Source organism: Tachyglossus aculeatus, chromosome 21 (genome assembly GCF_015852505.1).
Source record: "Tachyglossus aculeatus isolate mTacAcu1 chromosome 21, mTacAcu1.pri, whole genome shotgun sequence".
In the NCBI taxonomy this organism is placed as follows: domain Eukaryota; kingdom Metazoa; phylum Chordata; class Mammalia; order Monotremata; family Tachyglossidae; genus Tachyglossus; species Tachyglossus aculeatus.
In genome coordinates this window covers 57,168,716-57,192,780 of record NC_052086.1, presented here as the reverse complement: position 1 = coordinate 57,192,780, position 24,065 = coordinate 57,168,716, and the positions used below count along the sequence as shown (strand labels likewise).

Here is a 24,065-nt window from a genome sequence, read left to right as displayed (position 1 = left end):
TGACAGTTAGCCTTGAAGACAAAGAGAAAGCAGGAGTTTTCTAGACAGTTTCAAATTACAAAAGGGAGGGGCGGGAGGCCATCTTCCAGAAAATTAGGTTCCTGTCTTTGAGCAAATGATATGCCATTTGTATGGATGGTGGAGGATTAAAGGAGAGAAGGAGACAGAAGAAATGGAGCAGCATGGAAGTTGTTGCTCTGGGAATCCATCCTTGGTCCTCCCCTTCACCCGCTGAAACGTCCTATGTATTTTCCATTCCCAAACTAAATATTTTCAAGGCTGCAACCAATAACGCCAGATAAATACTGCGCCATGAAGAGCACAAATATCATGAAAAGTGAGACGGGCCCATTTGGACCGCAACCAAATCTTCCAATTGGTCTTCAAAGGTATCCATGAGCAGCTCATGTCATAATAATCCAGTCGCAATTGACAAAATTTCCTACTATTTTTAGCAGAAAGATCACATAGGATGTTCTCTGTCTCCCCCTTTTAGACTGTGAGCCCACTGTTGGGTAGGGACTGTATATGTTGCCAATTTGTACTTCCCAAGCGCTTAGTACAGTGCTCTGCACACAATAAGCGCTCAATAACTACGATTGATGATGATGACAATAGCGTTAATGCAGCCAAATCACCTTTCTGGTCTAGTCTTTGCTACTGTCACAAAAGGGCGCACATCTTTAAATTTCCATGCCTGTCAAAATATCAGGGAAGCAGGCTGGCGTAATGGAAGAGAGGCAGCATGGCTTAGTGGAAAGAGCACGGGGTGGGAGTCAGAGGACCTAGGTTCTAATCCTGGCTCCACCACTTACCTACTGCATGACCTAGGGATGTCCCTTTACTTCTCTGCGCCTCAGTTCCCTCACCTGTAAAATAGGGATTCAATACCACTTCTCCCTCCTACTTCAACTCTGAGCCCCATGTTGGACCTGATTATCTTGTACCTACCCCAGCGCTTTGTACAGTGCTTGACACATAGTAAGCACTTAACAACCACCACAATTATTATTATAATCCGAGGGCAGTCGGGGGAACGAAGGCAGAAATAATACTGATGATAACTCATTCATACTTATTGAGTGCTTACTGTGTGCAAAGCACTGTACTAAGCTCTAAGGAAAGTACACTATAACAGTAAATGGATGGTTCTTGTTAAAGGCAGAAATAATAATAATGATAATAATAGTGGTTCTTGTTAACCGCTTACTATGAGCCAAGCACAGTACTAAACCCTGGGACAGATACAAGATATTCAACAGGTCACAGACTGTTCCTGGTCTACTTGGGGTCGAAGTCTAATGGGTGGCTCCCACAGCCTAAAGGAGGAAGCTAAAAAAGGGAGAGGAAAACTAAGGGGGAAATAAACAGAGCCTACGGGAGACAGTAATTAGCAGAGAGGGTTTGAAGGTCAGTCTGGGAGGGCAGGGGACTCCCTGGGCGAGAGGCTGCTCCAGCCTGGGGAACGCAAACCCTTGCCCCTGTTGTCCCTACTCTTATGACGGACAGGACGCATCGGCTAACGAAGCCCCGGCTGCTTGTTATACTGTTATGCTGTACTCTCCCAAGCTCTCAGTGCAGTGCTCTGCACACAGTGACAGCTCGAGAAATACCACTGATTGATTGAAGGAGGGATGGACTAGAGCAGCTAGGGTCACCACTGCCACTGCGGTATTAAATGCCTTGTCTTCATATTTGCCAGATACAACTCTCCCCACCTTCAAAACCTTCCTGAAATTCCATTTCCTGCAGAAGGCACTCCCCAATTACTATCTTCCCCTCCCCTGGTTAGGCCGTCCTTACGACCACCTCGGCACTATCATGGGACCGGGAGTCAGGGAATCTGGGTTCAAATCTGTTACTTTGGCCTGCGGTGCAATCTTGGGCAAGTTACATAAGTTTTCCATACCTCAGTTTCCATCAACCCATACTATTGATTGAACACTTACTGTGTGCACAGCACTGTACTAAGCACTTAGGAGAGTACAATATTACATGGTCCATAGACAGGTGAATTTCCTTATCTGTAAAATAGGGATTCAATACCTGTACTCCCTCCCCTAAGACTGAAGTGCTTGGGAGAGTACAATTCAAGAGGATTGGCAGACATGATCCCTGCCTACAAGGAGCTTACAGTCTGGATAATAATATATGATTATTATATGTACATACACATCAATATCATTAGTACAGTGCTCAAATGCTTACTACAGTGATTTGCACACAGTAAGCTCTCAATAAATACAACTGAATCAATCGTCCTACTCTTCAATTACCCAGCTTTCCCTTGTCTTGCTGTAACCAGCTGTATCTCTGTCTTTCCTCCTGCTTAAAAATGATCTGTGTCTGCTTGTCTCCTTGGTTAGATGGTAAACTCATCTTGCTTCTCTCCTTCTACAACTCAGCCCGCACACTTGGCTCCTCTAGTGCTAACCTTCTCACTGTGCCTCCATCTCGCCTGTCTCGCTGCCAACCACTAACCCACGTCCTGCCTCTGGCCTGGAACGCCCTCCCTCCTCAAATCCAAAAGAGAACTACTCTCCCAGCTTCAAAGTCTTACTGAAGGCACACCTCCCCCAAGAAGCCTTCCCAGACTAAGCCTCCCCTTTCCTCTTCTCCCACTCCCTTCTGCATCACCCTGACTTGTTCCCTTTGCTCTTCCACCTCCCAGGCCCACAGCCTATATCTTTCATTTTATTTAATCATCATCATCACCATCGCATTTATTAAGCGCTATGTGCAAAGCACTGTTCTAAGCACTGGGGAGGTTAACAAAGTGATCAGGTTGTCCCATGGGGGGCTCACAGCCTTCATCCCCACTTTACAAATGAGGTCACTGAGGCCCAGAGAAGTTAAGTGACTTACCCAAAGTCACACAGCTGATAAGTGGTGGAGGCAGGATTTGAACCCATGACCTCTGACTCCAAAGCCCGGGCTCTTTCCACTGAGCCACCCTGCTTCTCCAATTTATTATTTGTATTTATTTATTTATTTGTTTGTATTCATGTCTGTCTCCCCCTCTAGACTGCAAGCTCGTTATGTTCCCCCTCGTCCCCCCCTCCATCCCCCCATCTTACCTCCTTCCCTTCCCCACAGCACCTGTATATATGTATGTTTGCATTTATTTATTACTCTGTTTATTTATTTATTTTACTTGTACATATCTATTCTATTTATTTTATTTTGTTAGTATGTTTGGTTTTGTTCTCTGTCTCCCCCTTTTAGACTGTGAACCCACTGTTGGGTAGGGACTGTCTCTATATGTTGCCAATTTGTACTTCCCAAGCGCTTAGTACAGTGCTCTGCACATAGTAAGCGCTCAATAAATACGATTGATGATACGATTGATGATGGGCAGGGAATGTGTCTGTTTATTGTTGTATTGTACTCTCCCAAGTGCTTAGTACAGTGCTCTGCACACAGTAAGCTCTCAATAAATGAATAAACTCCCTGAGGGCAGGGATTGTCTTTTTCCTTCCACCAAACTTCCCTAGGTGCTTAGTACGGTGCTCTGTGCCTAGTAGATGCTCAGTAAGTATGATTAATAAACTGTATATTTGAAATGAGACACTTGGAGTAAGAGTAGTTGTGATCTAATGCCAACAGATGTGTTTTTGTGCATACCTACCTCACAGCTGGTGATTGGTGAAATCTGCTTCTGAAAACTAGAGTCTCAACGGTTGATACATGGACATTTTTTCAGTGGTATTTGTTAAGCGCTTAGTATATGCCAAACACTGTACTAAGCGCTGGGATAGATACAAGCTAATAATAATAACTGTGGATGTGTTAAGTGCTTACTGTGTGCCAGGCACTGTTCTAAACACTGGGGTGGGTAGAAGCAAATCAGGTTGGACACAGTCTCAGTCCCACACAGGGCTCACAATCTCCATTTTACAGATGAGGTAACTGAGGCGCAGAGGAGTTAAGTGACTTGCCCAAGGTCACACGCAGCAGACAAGTGGCATAGAGCCAGGATTAGAACTCAGATCATTCTGACTCCCAGGTTTGTACTCTTTCCACTAGGCTACGCTGCTTCTCCAGTCCTCCCTACCATTAAATTCCCTAATACTGCCACATACATATTTACTAGTATTTTGGTTGATGGAGTTGATGGACATCTTTTTAGTGCCAAAGAGCTGGTTCCTTAGGGTGCTGTATAGTTTTGCATTATTATTAATAATAATAATAATAATAAACACTTGTTAAGCACTTCCTCAATGCCAAGCACTGTTCTAAGTGCTTAGGTAGAAAGCAGTTAATCAGGTTGGACACAGTCCCTGTCACACATGGGGCTCACAGTCTTTATCCCCATTTTACACCTGAGGTAACTGAGGCACGGAGAAGTGACTTGCCAGCAGGCAAGTGATGGACCTAGGATTAGAATCCGGATTAGAACCCAGGTCCTTCTGATTCCCAGGCATGTGCTCTATCAACTAAGCCATACTGCTTTTTTCTCTCTGTCTCTCTCTCTCTCTCTCTCGTTTCCTGATAAATTCACACTGCACCCACAATGACTCTCATCTTTCATCTGAAACTACACTACATGTCTGGCCTCAATACCACACTTTTTAGCAATTTTTAATGATGGTATTTGTTAAGTGCTTACTATGTGCCAAGCACTGTTCTAAGCACTGGGGAAAATACAAGGTAATTAGGTTGTCCCACGTGGGGCTCACAGTCTTCATCCCCATTTTACAGATGAGGTAACTGAGGCACAGAGAAGCTAAGTGATTTGCCCAAGGTCACACAGCTAACAAGTGGTGGAGCCGGGATGAGAACCCATGACCTCTGACTCCCAAGCCTGGGTTCTTTCCACTGAGCCACAGCTGCCTTAGTTTTCCCAAACCATTCACATGCTAATCTTTCTCCATGTCTGTGAATTTGGGGTAAATTCATTCAGGGGCCAAACCAGTGACATAGAAACTAATATCTGCTTTCATTTAGTAATCTAAATGATTACTGCTTTCACATCTACACTTAAAAGACTTATTTACTGAACTGGTAATGACTTACCCTAAATACAAACTACCATCCAGGTAATCAGTCAATCTTATGGTATTTACAGAGTGCTTACTGGGTGCAGAGCACTGTACTGCTTGGGAGAGTATAAACAAACATGTTCCCTGCCCACAACAAGCTTACAGTCTACAAGGAGAGACAGACATGAATACAAATGAACTACGATACGTACATAAATGCTGTGGGGGTCAAGAAAAAGTTACTGAAGATAAAGGTAAAGAAAAAGAATAAGGCATTTGAGCGTCATAACAGGTCTTCCTTTGGAGAATGCTCATCTTTCATTACAACTGTTTAACTTTTTTTTTCTCCTACGGGAAAAGCGATGATCCAGCCCCATCCACCACAAAGGCCCTGCCTGGGCCAACGAAATCACAATACAATGGAAGCTAGGCTCAAGCCAGCCCGCACTCTCTGATTTAAGCTCCCTCCATCGGGTGAGGGAAGAAAGGTGGCCGCTTCTACTAAGTACGGCAACTGGGGTGCCACTATTCATCTATATCCCTACGAAGAAGAATTATGACCGCTCCTAAAGAAAACCAGACATCCGTGGGAGCAGCTGGGCCTTACCCAAATGAAAGTCCATATTCTAGTGGAGCCTTGCACAAGGTGTGACCCAGCCCTATGGGCACTGGGGAGGCTCCAGCATTTCATTCATTCAATCAATCAATCAATCGTATTTATTGAGCGCTTACTGTGTGCTGAGCACTATACTAAGTGCTTGGGAAGTACAAGCTGGCAACATATAGAGACAGTCCCTACCCAACAGTGGGCTCACAGTCTTGAGCACTTACTGCATGCAGCACACTGTACTGAGCACTTGGGAGAGTACAAAATAACACTAAGCAGATACATTTCACATTTAAACTTAAAAGACTTAAGACGAGCTTACAGCCAGGGCAGAGGCTAATCTTCTAGACTGTGAGCCTGTTGTTGAGTAGGGACCGTCTCTATATGTTGCCAATTTGTACTTCCCAAGCGCTTTGTACAATGCTCTGCACTCAGTAAGTACTCAATAAATATGACTGACAATGAATAATCCACTTTTAAAATGGGGCAAATAAAACCAAGCTGGGGATCAAAATGATTTTTCAGAGTATTCAAAATATGCATTTCCGATGAGGGAATTCAGTGCTCTACGTCTTCCTTTATCGAATATTTGAGATTCCAGAACAGCCAGCTGCTGCTGCTGCTGCTGCTGCAAAACACCAAAACACAATCCCTGTCCCCTGCAGAAGGAGCAGGGATTGGGCAGAGGGCGTAGAGGCCCCAAGTTGGCCAGAGCTCCTAGAAGACCCATTGCCTAGGGCACCTCTAACTGAGGCCCGGAACAGTCAAGAGCCAAGGATCCTGCATTCACCAACTGCTTCTTTACTTATTGCAACAACTATTATCTCAGTTGATTTAATTTTATACCTTAGTGGTTTGTTTTTAACTTCATTCCTACTGTTTGCTCAGTTTGTCTCCTCACTTGAATTGTGAGCCCTCTTGGAACTGGGACCTGTTAAAACTAATACTCTTGTACCTACACCAGATCTTAGGTCCTAGGACATCTTCATTCATTCAATCGTATTTATTGAGCGCTTACTGTGTGCAGAGCACTGTACTAAGCACTTGGAAAGTACAATTCGGCAACAGATAGAGACAATCCCTACCCAACAACAGGTTCACAGTCTAGAGGGGGGAGACAGACAACAAAACAAAACATGTGGACAGGCATCAACAGCATCAAAATAGATCAACAGAATTATAGGTATATACACATAAATACCAGGTCTTCTTCTTCTACTACAATTCTTAACAAATCATCATCAATCGTCATCAATCGTATTTATTGAGCGCTTACTATGTGCAGAGCACTGTACTAAGCGTTTGGTAAGTACAAATTGGCAACATATAGAGACAGTCCCTACCCAACAGTGGGCTCACAGTCTAAAAGGGGGAGACAGAGAACAAAACCAAACATACTAACAAAATAAAACAAATACCATGATTATTATTATTATTATTACTATATTATTCTTACGCAGGACTGAATGGTTCCATACAATATTTCAGCCGGACTGACTAATGTTTGGAGATCTGCTTTGACTAGTTCATTCAGGATTCATTTTACAATAAAGGTTATCAGATTATGGCTAACCCTGCTCTACATTATGAAGGGAAGTGAAGCCTGATTCTAGCTGTGATTTATTTAGATGCCTGTCTCCCTTGCTAGATCATAAGGTCCTGGAGGGCAGGGATCAAGTCCATCTGTTTTACTGCATTCTCCTAGGTACTTAGTACAGTTCTCTGCGTACAGTACTGCTCAATAAAGACCCTTGATTCCTGCCACTCAACTTCACTCTGTCATTCTTAAAAGCTCTCTAATCCCCTTAAAACAGTTCCACTGCTCCCTATGTGCAGTTGCTGTTGAATAAAAACAGAGAAACCTGAGGCAATACATATAAAGCTAAAGGTAAACACCCATCAAGAACCAAACAAGACTCACTGACATTCAATGTAAGATTACCATCACAGACTCGACTTGTGCTACTCCACACTACACAATTTTGAAAAATCCAAACAAATCGACAAGGATTCTGTCAAACCACACAATTCAATTTCTTAAAAAAATACAATTCAAACATGACATACAATACTATCACTGTGCCTATCTCTGGGACTCTACAATCTCTGGGACTCTACAACCCAGCTACTCACTATTTGAATTCTGAAGCAAAGTCAAGCGACACGTGTGGCTGTCGTGCTTCTTAAACTAAATGTGTTCTTGTATATCTAAGTCCGGTTTCTCCCGTAACTATTATTATTCTAAATGTAAGCACGGAAATGATGGTTAATAATGATTATGGTATTTGTTAAGTGATTATCTGTCCAAGCACCATACTAAGTAATGGGGTATTTACAGGCTAATCAGGATGGACGCAGCCTCTATCCCAAGTTGGTCTCACAGCTTATTGGATGGGTATTTAATCTCCATTTCACAGATGAGAAAATGGAGGCACAGAGAAGTTAAGTAACTTGCCCAGGGTCACACAAGTGGCAGGCAAGTGGCAGATGTGTGACTGGAACCCAGACTGTCTGGCTCACAGGCCCGGGCTCTCTCCATTAGGCTACGCTGCTTCACTGCAATTTAGCCAGCCCCTGAGCTTCTTGTGGGCAGGGAACATATCCACTAATTCTGTAATACTGTACTCCCCGAAGTGCTTAGAACAGTGCTCTGCACACAGTAAGCACTCAACAAATACCACTGATTGACTGAATGGCTCCATCTGATCATTGTTGAATGGCTTCTGGAAAATGACCTAAATATTCTTTCCAAAACACTGAAACCGAGTGACAAAACTGTCAAGGTAGCCTGGGCTTTCAGTAATCTATTATGCAACAACAATAGACTAGTGGTAACTAAATAGCCAATCATATGGGATTAAAGAACGAGACCATCAAACCATAAAAAAATGGAAGGAACCTTCAGACTAAAGGACTTTGCTGAAGCTGCACATGGAATACTAGACTGGAAGGACTATCGATCAGATGCAGTAATGGCATCCTCGATGTTCAGTCAGGAACAGAAATCAAGTCTGTTCTCTACCCACAGTAGCATTCCCAATTCTCACCTCACACTCACATTCTTTTCTTAAGAAACACCCTTTTTGTCTTAAATAGTTGAAGGTCAGGCCACGAAAGTACCTTTTCAGGCACGAGCCTTAAACGTAAAATAAAGTACACATTTTTCCAATCTATCCTCCCAAAGTTATTTTCGTTTTCTATAAATGAAAGATGAGACTAATCTCTTCTGTATCGTAAAGCTACATAAAACATATATGTTCCATAAATAAGCTGTGTGTGCTTTTCTCTTATTTTTCTTACGCTTCCTGTGGTCAAGCCTTAACCTTGCTCATGCATATAAGTGCTTAGCAAATACCATCATTATTATTATCAGTAGTATTACTGTCGTTGACTATGTATACTGATCAGTTGTGCTGAGTTCCACATAGGAAATCGGCAACTGGCAAGGCCACGATCTACCTTACTAGCACACTTAGCAACAACAAATCACCGACCGCCACCCGTAGTCCTGGGACCTCAAGTTATCAGCAAATTCTAAAATAAATTACTGGCCGCAGCCCATAGCCTTGAATCCCAACACCCACCCTTGCTGAAGACTTCTTGCTGAAGACGTCTTCAGCCACAGAGTGTTCGCTGGATGACCCAAAGCCGATAATGAAGGAGCTTGGTGTATAACGAGAGGCTAATGAAGACAACAACAAACAGGGGCAGAGCGGCACGTGATGTGCCAATCCAGCGCCCGAACAAATAGGACTTGAGGGACTTGGTGCTTCATCATCCAGGGAAGCGGGACCAGCGGGAAATATAAGGATGGGCTCATCCTCAGTTCCTGGTTTTTGGCTACCAAACAGCCAGGGACCTTTTGCTGCAACAAAATGAATAAAAGACTGGCCTAACCTGACTCATTACCTGGAATATTTTCGAACACTTTCTATATAATCATCTCAGTCAGGGAAAGAAAAATAGATTAGTTTCTTCACTAACCGGCTGATTATCATATCCACGTGGACCTGTGAACTCTGATGCTTCCTAATATTTGACCCAATCTAGCTTTCAAGCAAAAACTCTTCACATCTCTATTTAGAAAAATTCCTGTAGTCTACAATCTGCCACCACCAAGACTTTGTCCTCTACAGCTTCCTACTTTAGCTAATTCTTCATTTTTATCCTGGGGCCTCCCTTTCTTCCTGTTCTTCACCAACAGCACGCCACAGTCTGTGAGACCATTTTCCAGGAACTTAATGGTAGTTTGGTTAAGTGTCCCCACATGTCAATTTCCCCATTCCCACTTTCCTCCTCCTAAATCTTTTTTTAATGCCTTTCTCTTTCTTGTGGGCTGGGATAGATAAATCAAACAGGATTAAGCAAATTGGAACTCAAGGTACGATCTTTTCTTATAAGCTGAGGTCAGCCTGAGTTTTGGCAAGTTGAGTGATTTAGGGTGCCAGGTCCTAAAACTCTTAACCAATAGCTCATTCTCATATTCGGTCAGAAAATAATCAATGGCTTTATATAGCTGCTAGCAAGATGAGACACTAGATTTCGCAATTAAATGACCATGCCCATAATTCCAAAAAATGAAAAAACAGCATTACTATTTCTGAAATTGCAGAAATTGCACAGAGAAATGGCTAATCTTAATGGGAGTCCCAAAAGTCATGGAAACACAAGTCATTTCTCCAATTCGGAAAATGCAAAACATCCCATTAAAGGAAATAAATGACCGATGAATAGACATGCCCACAGCCTAATGCACTCAAGAATATTGATTATTGTAAAGCATATGATTTATTACATCATTGGATTTAAGTGCACCTCTGAGTATTTTTGTGACTATGCACGTGAAGCTGCTATTCATTTAGGACAGGGCAGAACAGGTCTCTTTCTTTCCCTGTGTTTTTCTGAGTGTGGGTGTTTTTCAAATAACTGAAAAAGTGAAACACTACCACTTTGGATCTCTTAAAGAATTATTTAAAGAGGTAAAACGCAAACAGAAAACCTTTTCTCAGAGTTCTTAAGGTTTTCATTCTTGCCGCATTTGAGAGATTCAAAAGAGAGCATCCAATGAAATAAAGTATCTAAGGAGCGTTTGGGAAAAAATGAATCTCTGAAACTGACAGTAAATAAATTTCCAATCTGATGAAGGGTAACTTTATCCTCCCATTTTGGAGAAACGGATGTTAACACAGAGGTCAAAGACTTACAAAGTGGCATTCCAAATTAATAATATGCCACAATTTACACTCAAAAATCTTAATTCTACATCTCATGCAGGATTCACTGCATAAACTAGCTCCAAGGCAGATTTCATTTTCAGATTTAAAAAAGTATCTTATTTTATATTGTGTTTTTCCTTGGGAATCTATCAGAACATTAGAATACTTCCAAGAAAAAAGGATCGAATGTGAGTTAAGTCATTTGGCCTTACAAGGGAGGAAACTCCTCTCCCCCACTAGACTGAACTCTCCTTGCAGGGAGGGATTGGTCCTACTAACTCTTTGAAGTGGCTAGTTTTAGAGTTCTGCACAGAGAAAGCACTCATTTAAAATGCTAGATTTTCAGCAAGGGGACTTGATCAAGTGAAAGCCCCAAATTTAAACTGGCTTGTTGTCAAGGCCAATAACCACTCCAGACAAAAAGTCTTAAGCCCTCTCAACTCAAAATGTAGATGAACTGAATTGACAGAGCTAGGTTGAAAAACCGTACAGAAAACAAATCTGGGGAATCTTGGTCTGGAATCTCTTATTTTTCAACTATTGCAAGGGCCATTGTGTCTGTGTTATGTGACACATATGTGCCAGGGAGAGCGAGCCGGGGGAAAGAGGGCTTAACTGGGGAAGGCCTCTTGGAGGAGATGTGCCCTTAGTAATGCTTTGAAGATGGGGAGAGTAGTGGTCTGGTGCATGGAGGGGGATTGTTATTGATATTGATTGATAAAGGAGGTAGCACAACTGACCACCGATGACCTGAAGATGAGCTTTCTTGCCAAGTCATTTCGAGTCCCTGAGCTGAGCTGGCCAGTAGGGTCCAGGGCCCAAAGCAGCTCATTTTAATTCAATCTTGCCCCAGAGGTTGAAAGGAAATGATTTTGCCTTTGCTCTACTTCCTCCACTTCTCCGCTTCCTCCTCTTCCACATCAAGATGTTTCCCTTTCCCGCCTTCCCTTTTCCTTTACGAAACCCTGGAGGCCACTGGGCTTTCAATGTGAGGCTTGAGGAGACAAGCCCAACTATAATATGGCACTGAAGATTATCCCGGCCCCTTAAAGACAAGGAAGATTATTTTCCGGCACCAGGCTGAAAACTTTGTACTCCAGAAGGTTCCTTTTCCGTGAAATTATAGCATTAATTTGCCCTTTGAAGTGATGTACATCTGTAGTAACAATTTCCCAAGCAATGTGCCCTTAGCATTATTCTTTAAGCTTAACACTACAAGAGATTCCAAGAACATACTAAAAAGCGAAAAATTAACTAAATATACTACCATTTTCATTAACTCTGCCCATGTTTTTATTTATTTGGGGGCAGAAAACAATAATGAGAGCACACAGTGCCATACCCCAGAGTTCATTCATTCAATTGTATTCATTGAGAGCTGTGTGCAGAGCACTGTACTAAGCGCTTGCGAAGTACAAGTTGGCAACATCTAGAGACGGTCCCTACCCAACAACAGGCTCACAATCTAGAAGGGGGAGACAGACAACAAAACAAAACAAGTAGACGGTTGTCAAAACCATCAGAATAAATAGAATTGTAGTTCTAAGTACATCATTATCTTCATCAGACCCTTTTGAGATCGGCACCGTATTTATAGATGGAGAAACTGAGGCACGGAGTAATAACAACTTGCCCGAAGTCTGTTAGTGCAGTGCTGTTGGAAATGGAAATCCCAAACTCCAGGGGCCTGATTCTCAATCTGGAGTTCAAACTAGAAACCACGGTCACTCTGTGAAACACACACGCATTCTCTCTCTCTCTGCTACTGTGAAGAGCCAGCTTCGCCGCACTTTTTCTAGTCTCTTGAAAGCATAGAAGGTTCAAGTCCATGAGTTTTAAACATCTGAACTGCATCAGCCAGCAGCCAGTCTAATAGGTCCATGCTCAGTGATACATGGCTCATGTTAGAGACATTCCACAGCCAATTAGAATTCCTTTCGGCTGCAATGGAGGTGAACCCAGCTGGATTTGATGGAGTGGAGTGCATCACAACACTTGTCAAGTATACGTTATTTCGTATTACCTCGAAACAATGAAATGGACTTTTAAAATTCACCAATGTGGAGCCAACATTCCACTTTGTTCCAGCGTTCACATAACACAGACACAACGGCTCTTGCAAATAGCTGAAAAATAAGAGATTCCAGACCGAGAGTCCCCAGATTTGTTTCCTGTGCGTTTTTTTTAATCTAGCTCTGTCAGTACAATTCATCTACACTTTGAGTTGAGCGGCCTTAGGGCTTTTTGTCTGGAGTGGTTATTGTCCTTGACAACAAGCCAATTGAAATTTGGGGCCTTCACTTGATCAAATCCCCTTGCTTAAAGATAGACTAGAGGATATAGTAGTCCCCCGGTGAAAGATAATTAATAGTTTTTCAATTCAGTAACTGCATTTCTTTATTCAAACAAGTTCAAATATCACATAATTCATCCAAAAAAAGAGAGTTCAAAATTAATTTCATTTTTCTCCAGTAGAAAATTACATTAGGAAAAATGATGGCACTCTATGAAGAGATCAGATTTGTTTCTCCAGTGTTAGCAAAGGAAATTTGTACTTTTCTCTCCCTGCCACAACTCAGTGAGATAGATGTGCAATTCAGCAATTTAAATATTGAACAAGTTCCCTTCATTCAAGCTGCCCGGAAACGTGTTGCAAAAGATTCAATCCAGTTAGCTGCGGCACCGTACTAGTGTTGAAACATGGAACAGGATGGGTTTTTTGTTTTGGGTTTTTTTCTCTAAGGAAATGTTTCTTCATAAGTAACTCCGACTAAGGGCTTTTACCTCCTACCTAATTGTTCTATGGCAGAGTGGCACATGGTATAAAGAGAAAATATGGGACATAACATTTCGCAAGGATATTTAGGAGAAGAAAATCATGTAATTTAGGATTTAAAGAAGGTGGGAACTTTACATTTTGACAATGCACTGGAAAGAAAAATACATATTAATAAAATATATAAAGTCATTCCAGAGTATGCTGAATCAGTTTTGAGGACCTCTGCCTAATAAAAATACTACCATTAATAATAATAACTTAACGAATACCACTATGTACCAAGCACCATGGTAAATAATGGGGTTGCTACACGATAATCCGATCGGACGGAATCCCTGTCCCATAGTCTAAGCAGGAGTGAGAACGAGTACTGAATCCCCATTTTACCAACAAAGAAACTGAGGCACGCAGGACAGTTAAGTGACTCACCCAAGGTCATTCAATAGGCAAGTTGCAGAGCTGAGATTAAAACCCAAATCCTCTGACTCCCAGCCCAGTGCTCTTTCCATTAGGCTACAATGCTTCTTGGTGCTAAAGGGGGAAAATTCAGCTTAATGACTCTTTATAGAACACATTAAAATTCAGTTCCTCATAGAAAAAAAAAGGTAAAAATCAGGTTATCTGTGAATATGAGAGTTGAGAGAAATTACAATGCCTGTTTCAGTTTTACAATAAGCCAGAAATTTATTAATATTAACTTGCAGAACTTCCAAATGTGAATTTGGCCTAGAGAGATCATCCTTTGTACCATCTCAGTATTTAGGAAGACAGTGAGGAACTTGCTGTGATGCCAAGAATGACTTTTCATTTCAACAGCATTAATGGTTTGCCTAAGCAAATATTATTGAACTTTAACTCAATATTCTAAATGAATAACTAATATAGAGGTAGAAGACAATCTCCGTCTTCCTGACGTTTGCTTATCTGATGGGGAGACAGACACAAAACCATTGGCAGATAAACGGTAACAGGACGGAATATCACCCTGGTGGCTCCGGCCGGCCCGGCCGGTGCTTTCCTGCGGATCTCCCATAGTCTGTCCAACCGTGTGTCTCTGTCATTCCTTTATTCAATCGCATTTATTGAGCACTTACTCCATGCAGACCACTGTACTAAGCGCTTGGGAAAGTACAATACAGCAATAAACAGACACATTCCTTGCCCACAATGAGCCTACAGTCTAGAGTAGAGAAGCAGTGTGGCTCAGTGGAAAGAGCGTGGGCTTTAGAGTCAGAGGTCATGGGTTCAAGCCCCGGCTCTGCCAATTGCCAGCTGTGTGACTTTGGGCAACTCACTTAACTTCTCTGGGCCTCAGTTCCCTCATCTGTAAAGTGGAGATTAAGACTGTGAGCCCCCGGTGGGGCATCCTGATCACCTTGTAACCTCCCCAGCGCTTAGAACAGTGCTTTGCACATAGTAAGTGCTTAATAAATGCTATCATTATTATTATTATTATTAGAGGGGGGGAAGACAGAAATTCAATACAAATAAATAAATGACAGCTATGGACATAAGTGCTGAGAGGATGGGAGGGGGAAAGGACAAAGGGAGCAAGTCCGGGTGACGCAGAAGAGAGTGGGAGAAGAGGAAAGCCTGGGGGGTGGTCCTAGTCAGGACATCAGGCAGAAACTCCTCACCCTGGGCTTCAAGGCTGTCCATCCCCTCGCCCCCTCCTACCTCACCTCCCTTCCCTCCTTCTCCAGCCCAGCCCGCACCCTCCGCTCCTCCGCTGCTAATCTCCTCACCGTACCTCGTTCTCGCCTGTCCCGCCATCGACCCCCGGCCCACGTCATCCCCTGGGCCTGGAATGCCCTCCCTCTGCCCCTCCGCCAAGCTAGCTCTCTTCCTCCCTTCAAGGCCCTACTGAGAGCTCACCTCCTCCAGGAGGCCTACCCAGACTGAGCCCCTTCCTTCCTCTTCCCTTCGTCCCCCTCTCCATCCCCCCATCTTACCTCCTTCCCTTCCCCACAGCACCTGCATATATGTATATATGTTTGTACATATTTATTACTCTATTTATTTTACTTGTACATATCTATTCTATTTATTTTATTTTGTTACTATGTTTGGTTTTGTTCTCTGTCTCCCCCTTTCAGACTGTGAGCCCTCTGTTGGGTAGGGACTGTCTCTATATGTTGCCAACTTGTACTTCCCAAGCGCTTAGTACAGTGCTCTGCACACAGTAAGCGCTCAATAAATATGATTGATGATCATCATCATCATCATCATGATGATGACAGGCCTCGGAGGAGATGTGTCTTCAAGAAGACTTTGCGGGGGGGGAGAAATCATCTGTCGGACTTGAGGAGGGGGGCGTTCCAGGCCAGAGGCAGGATGTGGGCCAGGGGTCCACAGGCGAGACACACACACACACACACACACACACACACACACACTCTCTCTCTCTCTCTCACACTCTCTCTCTCTCTCTCTCTCTCCTTCCCCACCACCTCACCATCCCGACCACATCATCTCCAAGAGACCTTCCCTGACTCCGCACCTATTCCCTCTTCTCCTACTCACTTGGATTTGCACCCTTTATAATAATGATGGCATTTGTTAAGCGCTTACTATGTGCGAAGCACTGTTCTAAGCAGTGGGGAGGATACAAGGTGATCATGTTGTCCCACGTGGGGCTCACGGTCTTAATCCCCATTTTACAGATGAGGTAACCGAGGCTCAGAGAAGCAAAGTGACTTGCCCAAAGTCACACAGCTGACAAGTGGAGGAGCCGGGACTTGAACGCATGACCTCTGACTCCCAAGCCTGGGCTCTTTCCACTGAGCCACGCTGCTTCTCTAATTCACCTTTTACTCACCCTTCCCTTAGCCCCACGGCATTTTACGTACAAATCTGTAATTTGTTTATTTATATTCATGTCCATCATCCTCTCTAAACTAACTCGTTGTGGGCAGAGAACGTTTCTGTCAACTTTGTTATAATCTCCCAAGCACTTAGTACACTGCTCTGCACACAGTAAGCGCTCAATAAAAAAACACTGATGTTTGGAAATGTGAAGTACTTGCAGTGTTGGTCTTATTAACTATTTAATAGAATCAACAAAGTGATCTTCAAGGCTATTAAATGCTTCTGAAAAGAAAAAAAAGTATGCCACTAACAGCTCTTATTGATAATATGTTAGTGGCAGGAGAAGCAGCGCCGCGCAGCAGAGAAAGCACGGGCCACGGAGTCAGAAGGTCATGGGTTCTAATCCTAACTCTGCCGCTTGTCTGCTGTGTGACCTTGAGAAAGACACTTCAGTTCTCTGGGCCTCAGTTACCTCTTCTGTAAAATGGGGATGGAGTGAGCCCCATGTGGGACAGGGACTGTGTCCAACCCGATTTGCTTGTATCCACCCCCAACGCTTCGTACAGTTCTTGGCACATAGTAAGCGCTTAACGAATACCATAATTATTACTACATTATTAATAACACATAAATTAATCACCCAATCACAACATGAGGATTCTACAAACCAAGTTAAAAGAAATTAGTTTAGGATATTTACACAATCGCTTTTTTCCTTTTTTATCCTTTTATCGTTAGCATTTCAATAATGGTGAACACGCTTCCTTGAACTTGATTTCCCTTTTGTTTCACCCTACATCGGTACATTTCATTCTAGGGAATGGAAAACACTTCGACACCAAAAAGGGACAACATAAAAGATGGAAAGTTTAGAGCCCTCCAGAGTCCGAGAGAGGAAAAAAAATGGCATTTGTTAGGTGCTTACTATGTGCGGAGCACTGTTCTAAGAGCTGGGGGGACACAATAATAATAATAATGGTATTTATTAAGCATTTACTATGTGCAAAGCACTGTTCTAAGTGCTGGGGAGGTTACAAGGTGATCAGGTTGTCCCACAGGGGGCTCACAGTCTTCATCCCCATTTTACAGATGAGGGAACTGAGGCACAGAGAAGTTAAGTGACTTGCCCAAAGTCACACAGCTGACAGTTTACAGAGCCAGGATTCGAACCCATGATGTCTGACTCCAAAGCCCGGGCTCTTTCCACTGACCCACGCTGCTTCTCTAAAAACAGTAAAAGGATTCAGTATTTTTACTGAAAACATTAAGGTAGAGCTTTACTCTCATGAAAAGAACTATGGGACCCTTAGTACCCATTCAAAGCTTACAGAAATTCATCTTAAGTTCTGACCCCAAGTAAATCAACACCAAAAAGTGTCAGGCTGAACTTCATTTATGCTTCCCACAAGAACAACTGGGCAGGCTCACCTTCATTTAAAAATCAAATTGCTCCTGAATGTTCGAATTACCATCTTGTGTTTATATTGAAAAACCTCTGCATGTTACTGCCTATGAGCCACATTTTCCAATTCATCAAATCTAGATGATTGCCTTAAATTTTTTACAGCTCTGTGATAGACTATATGAAACGTTAAAGTCAATAAACTATTGAAATCCCATTTAAACAATTGCTTTTATACATGATGATTATACAGTATATTTGAGTGATGTCTCAATTGTCTTTAAACCAAAAGAAAGATTGCTACAGATGCTCCTGACATTTATTAAGAGTTATTGGTGATAACTTGAACCTAAACTGTATTTAGATTTTAAGCTTGCTCCGGGCAGGGAATGAATCTGCTAATTCTATTATACTGCACTCTCCCAAGTGCTTAGTACAGTGCTCTGCACAGAGCAGCACAATACAGACCTCTGATTATTTATACAGCATTTTTCAAAAAATACTAAAATAGTTGGTTCACAACCATAGGAGGGCAGATTACAAATTTAGTCCTACGCAAAATGATTTGTTATAAATCAAGCACAATACGACTTGCCTTAATTTAGCCAAAATCTCTGAACACAAGACTTAGAATTTAATAACCAAAACACGACAGTATAGTAATCTGTAGTGTATAGGTAAACAAGTAGATATTTTAAGTCAAATATGTACTTTTAAAATTTTTCCAAAGGAAAAAAAAATGTTGCAACACTAAAGCCTTTTATATTGTGTTTAAACTGCAAGTGTTATACACTGGCCGACTAAAAACTGGTTTAAGTAAATATTTATGCTACCAATGGTAATGACTGGCATTAGCGATTTAACTAGCAGGTATGAAAAACTAACAAGTGTTCAATCAAAAGTAAGAACTCCCAGTCATAAGTTAATATAAGACCTAATCTATTTCTAACGTAAGAATTACAATTTTCCACAATTCCCAAGTACTACTAAGTGATTAATATCAGCAGCAGTATTTCCAGATCTAGTCAAATCCTTTAGATACGCAACAATTTCTACTGGGGGGGGGCGGGGGGAGTGCATTTTGTAAAGAATATAGGATTTGCTTTTAAGAAATCTGTATGTAGCATCTTAAAAGTATTTCTGCAGCTAAAACATTTAACCAGGATCTGAGGGCAACTTTTATTAGCCCAATCCTTTCCCTTATGAACAAAGTTCCCCCCCAAAAAAGGTTAAGCAAGCATATATAAAAACCCAACCAACTGAACTCAAAATCTACAAGTGATTTTTCTCTACGGATAGATCCTCTTGACTTCTTTACTTTTCCTTCTATCATGGATCTACCCCGGTGCTTAGTACAGTGATTGGCACATAATCAGCATTTAATAAGGATGAGAAGAATAATAATAAAAATAAAATAATAATAATGAAGTTAGCTCTGGTCATTGCAGCGAAAATGTAACTGATTTGATGTTTATAATTGATTGCACTGTAACTGGGAAGCATATTAAAGCCGTCTCATAATTAAACTTTTACAAGCATCATAATGGGAAAAACACGACATTTTACACACCCATAAAAATAACCCAATTTACAGTTGGGAAGAGGTGTTTGTGCCCTGGCATGGCATTAAGCTTCCTCCAGCAACAAAGATCCTCCTGGAATCATCACCTGTTGCTTCACAAACCCCTGGTCTCCCTCTGAATCATCAATAATTGACGCTGTCACCTCTATAAACAAAAATCAAAAGTCCTTTCCTTTGAACAGATAACAGATCCTGAAACAGACGTTAGTTTTTAAATCAAAAGTCGGTTTATGTGTATACCCGCTTTAAAATGACCTAACCAGGTTCTCTCATTTGCGTTTTTGCCTTTCATCCTTCCTTCCCAATATGGGGATTTTTCAGAAACTAATTTGGGGGCATTAATTAGGCATGGCATGAACAGGAGACCAAAAAACAAACAAAATGAAATCGGGAGGGAAATTCCTGTTGGGAATTGCACAGGACTTTAGGTTCCCTTTCCTTAACTGGAAATTTTCTGGTTTGGAAAGTCCCGTTGCAGAAATGAGTTTGGAGGGGGGAAAAAAAACCACCAAAAAGGATTCCGTGTTCAGATCTAAACAGACAAATCCCAAGGTCCAAGGGGAGGGAAGTGGGGTGTTGGGGGAATGAAGGGAGGAAGAGGAGAGGGAGAAGGTGAGGGAGGGAGGGAGGGAGAGGGGGAGGGGGAGAGAGAGAGAGAGAGAGAGAGAGAGAGAGAGAGAGAGAGAGAGAGAGAGAGAGAGGGAAAGGAAAAAAGAGAACGAAAAGGAGAAAAGAGAGAAAGAGGAGAGAAAAGAGAGGAGAGAGGAAAAGAAAGAAGAGAAAGGTAGAAAAAGAGAAGAGAGAAAAAGAGAGAGATAGTGAGGGAAAGAGAAAGACAAGAGAAAGAAAAAAGAAAGAAAGAGTGAAAAGAGGAGAGAGAAAGAGGGAAAGAGAAAAGGGAGAGGAGAGAGAAAGAGAGAGCGAGAGGGAAAGAGAAAGAGAGAGCGAGAGGGAAAGAGAAAGAGAGCGAGAGGGAAAGAGAAAAAAGAAAGGGGAGAGAGAAAAAAAAGAGGAAAGAGTGAAGATATAAAAAGAGAGAAAAAGAGATAGGGGGGAAAGAGAAAAAAGAGAAAGGGAGGAGAGAGAAATGGGGTGAAAGAGGAAAGAAAAAGAAAGAGGAGAGAAAAAGGGGAGAGAGAAAGAAAAAGAGAAAGCAGAGAGGAGAGAGAGAGAGAGAAGAGAAAGGGAGGAGAGTCAGAGGTTCAAATCCCAGATCCACCAATTGTCAGCTGTGTGACTTGGGGCAAGTCACAACTTCTCTGTGTCTCAGTTCCCTCATCTGTAAAATGGGGGTGAAGACTGTGAGCCCCCCGTGGGACAACCTGATCACTCTGTAACCCCCCCAACGCTTAGAACAGTGCCTTGCACATCGTAAGTGCTTAATAAATGTCATTATTATTATAAATGGGGTGAAAAGAGGAGAGAAAAAGGGGAAAGAGAAAGAGAGGAAGTGGAAGAGAGAGAAAACAGAGAGGGGGGAGAGAGAGAAAGGAGAGAGAAGAGAAAGGAGAGAGAAACGGAGTGAAGAGACAGAAAAAGAGAGGAGAGAGAAAAAGTGGAAGAGAGAAAACAGAGAGGGGGAAGAGAGAAAGGAGAGAGAAGAGAAAGGGAGGGGAGAGAAATGGGGTGAAAAGAGGAGAGAAAAAGGGGAGAGAGAAAGAAAGAGAGAAAGCGGAAGAGAGAGAAAACAGGGGAGAGAGAGAAAAGAGAAAGGGAGGAGAGAAAAAAAGGGTGAGAGAAAAAGAGAGGAGAGAAAAAGGGGAGAGAGCAAGGGAGAAAGCGGAAGAGAGAGAGAATGGGGAGGGAAGGGGAAAGGAGAGAGAAAAGGGAAAGGGAGGAGAGAGAAGGGAGCGAAAAGAGGCAAGAAAAAAGGGAGAGAGAGAGAAAGAAAGGGAGAAAGCAGAAGAGAGAAAACAGAGAGGGGGAGAGAGAAAAAAGAGAAAGGGAGGAGAGAGAAAGGTGAAAAGACAGAAAAGGGGAGAGAGAAAAAGAGAAATCAGAAGAGAGAGAACACAGAGGGGGAGAGAGAGAAAAGAGAAAGGGAGGAGAATGAAAGGGGTAAAAAGAGGAGAAAGAAAAAGAGAAAGCGGAAGAGAAAACCGAGCGAGAGAGAAAAGAGAAAGGGAGGAGAGAGAAAAGGGGTGAGAGAAAAAGAGGAGAGGAAAAGGGGAGAAAGAAAGGGAGGAAGCGGAAGAGAGAAAACGGGGGAGAGGGAGAAAGGAGAGAGAAAGGGGAAAGGGAGGAGAGAGAAAACGGGTGAAAAGAGGAGAGAAAAAGGGGAGAGAGAAAAAGGGGAGAACGCGGAAGAGAGAGCAAACGGGGGGAGAGGGAGGAGAGAGAAAAGGGAAAGGGAGGAGAGCGAAAAGGGGTGAAAAGGGGGAGAGAGAAAGGGAGAAAGCGGAAGAGAGAGAAAACGGGGGGAGAGGGAGAAAGGAGAGAGAAAAGGGGTGAAAAGAGAGGAGAAAGCGGAAGAGAAAGAAAACGGGGGAGGGGGAAAGGAGAGAGAAAAGGGAAAGGGAAGAGAGAAAACGGGTGAAAAGAGGAGAGAAAAAGAAAGGGAGAAAGCGGGAGAGAGGAAAACGGGGGAGAGGGGGAGGAGAAAGAAAAGGGGTGAAAAGAGGAGAGAAAAAGAAAGGGAGAAAGTGGAAGAGAGAGAAAACGGGGGAGAGGGAGAAAGGAGAGAGAAAAGGGAGAGAGAAAAGGGAGAGGGAAAAGGGGTGAAAAGAGGAGGGAGAAAGGGGGAGAAAGGGGGAGAAAGGAAGAAAGCGGAAGAGAGAAAACGGGGGGAAAGGAAGAAAGGAGAGAGAAAAGGGAAAGGGAGGAGAGAGAAAAGGGGTGAGAAGAGAGAAAAAGAAAGGGGGAAAGCGGAAGAGAGAGAAAACGGGGGAGAGGGAGAAAGGAGAGAGAAAAGGGAGAGAGAAAAGGGGTGAAAAGGGGAGAGAAAACGGGGGGAGAGGGAGAAAGGAGAGAGAAAAGGGGTGAAAAGAGGAGAGAAAAAAGGGAGAAAGGAAGAAAGCGGAAGAGAGAAAACGGGGGGAAAACAGGAGTGAAAAAGGGGAGAGAGAAAGAAAAAGAGAAAACGGAAGAGAGAGAAAACAAACAGAGAGACAGAGCCGGGGGGGGGTGGGGGGGGGACAGGGCCAGGGAGAGCAGAAAGGGGGGAAAGCCGGGGGGAGGGGGTCCCACGTCCCAGCCAGCGCGGGGCCCCGACGGCGCGCATGCGCGACGACCCCCACCCCCCGGCGGGGCGCTCCCAGCCCACCGAGCCCGCCGGCACACCGCCACCTGCCCCCGACGGCCGGACCGGACCGGACCGGACCGGACGGGAAGGAGGGGGAGGAGGAGGCCGGAAGCTGCGGGGTTGTGGGGGAGGAGGAGGAGGAGGAGGAGGAGGCCGGGGGCCCCCACCCGGCGGACCCTACCTGTCAGCCGGATCTTAATGCTGGAGCCGTTCCTGCGGGTCCCGGGGTTCGACATCTCCCGGCCCCCCTGAAGGTTACGGGTGGGCGGCGGGGGCCGCCAGCTCCAAGCCCCGGCGGTCCCAGCGGCGACGTCCCGGCGGGATGGCTTCCCCTTCGTCCACACCCCCTGCCGCCGCCGCCTCCTCCGCCGCCTCCTCCGCCTCCGAAACCGAGGCGAGGCGCCTCAGCGAGCGCCGCCCTCAGCCCCCGCGCATGCGCCCACCGCCCTGCTCCAGTCGCCGGGCAGCTCCCCACGCCGTACGTGCGCCCAACGTGAGGGGCGACGTGCGCGTGACGTCAGGGCGCCGCGCGCGTGACGCACGGGCGACGTACGTGTGACGTCAGAGCGTGAGGGGGCGGGGCCGCCCGCCCTCCCCTCCCTCTCCTCCTCGCGCCTGTGGCGCGCCTCAGGCGCCATGTTGGAGGTGGCGAGGGGGCCCGGCTTGATGGAATAATAATAATAATAATAATGGCATTTATTAAGCGCTTACTATGTGCAAAGCACTGTTCTAAACGCCGGGGAGGTTACAAGGGGATCAGGTTATCCCACAGGGGGCTCACAATCTTCATCCCCATTTGACAGATGAGGGAACTGAGGCCCAGAGAAGTGACTTCATAATAATATAATAATGATGGCATTTATTAAGCGCTTACTATGTGCAAAGCACTGTTCTAAACGCCGGGGAGGTTACAAGGGGATCAGGTTGTCCCACTGGGGGCTCGCAGTCTTCATCCCCATTTGACAGATGAGGGAACTGAGGCCCAGAGAAGTGACTTCATAATAATATAAAAATGATGGTTTTTATTAAGCGCTTACTATGTGCAAAGCACTGTTCTAAACGCCGGGGAGGTTACAGGGGGATCAGGTTGTCCCACTGGGGGCTCGCAGTCTTCATCCCCATTTGACAGATGAGGGAACTTTGGCCCAGAGAAGTGACTTCATAATAATATAAAAATGATGGTTTTTATTAAGCACTTACTATGTGCAAAGCACTGTTCTAAGCGCTGGGGAGGTTACATGAGGGAATTTTGGCCCAGAGAAGTGACTTCATAATGATGGTTTTTGTTAAGCGCTTACTATCAATCAATCAATCAATTGTATTTATTGAGCGCTTACCATGTGCGGAGCACTGTACTAAGTGCTTGGGAAGTACAAGTCGGCAACACATAGAGACAGTCCCTACCCAACAGCGGGCTCACAGTCTAGAAGGGGGAGACAGAGAACAAA

The 24,065-nt window shown here is 43.9% G+C and overlaps 1 protein-coding gene across 2 annotated transcripts in view; it reads right to left on the bottom strand.

Moving 5' to 3' along the window:
- SMURF1 (SMAD specific E3 ubiquitin protein ligase 1) overlaps positions 1–23,002 on the bottom strand; it is a 99,408-nt gene extending 76,406 nt beyond the window's left edge. For both annotated transcript variants that reach the window (XM_038762444.1, XM_038762445.1), the window contains exon 1: positions 22,799–23,002. In XM_038762444.1, the coding sequence (XP_038618372.1) occupies positions 22,799–22,853 (55 nt within the window). In that variant the 5' untranslated portion in view covers positions 22,854–23,002. The remainder of the gene's footprint in view (positions 1–22,798) is intronic.
- Positions 23,003–24,065: the final 1,063 nt, after the last annotated feature.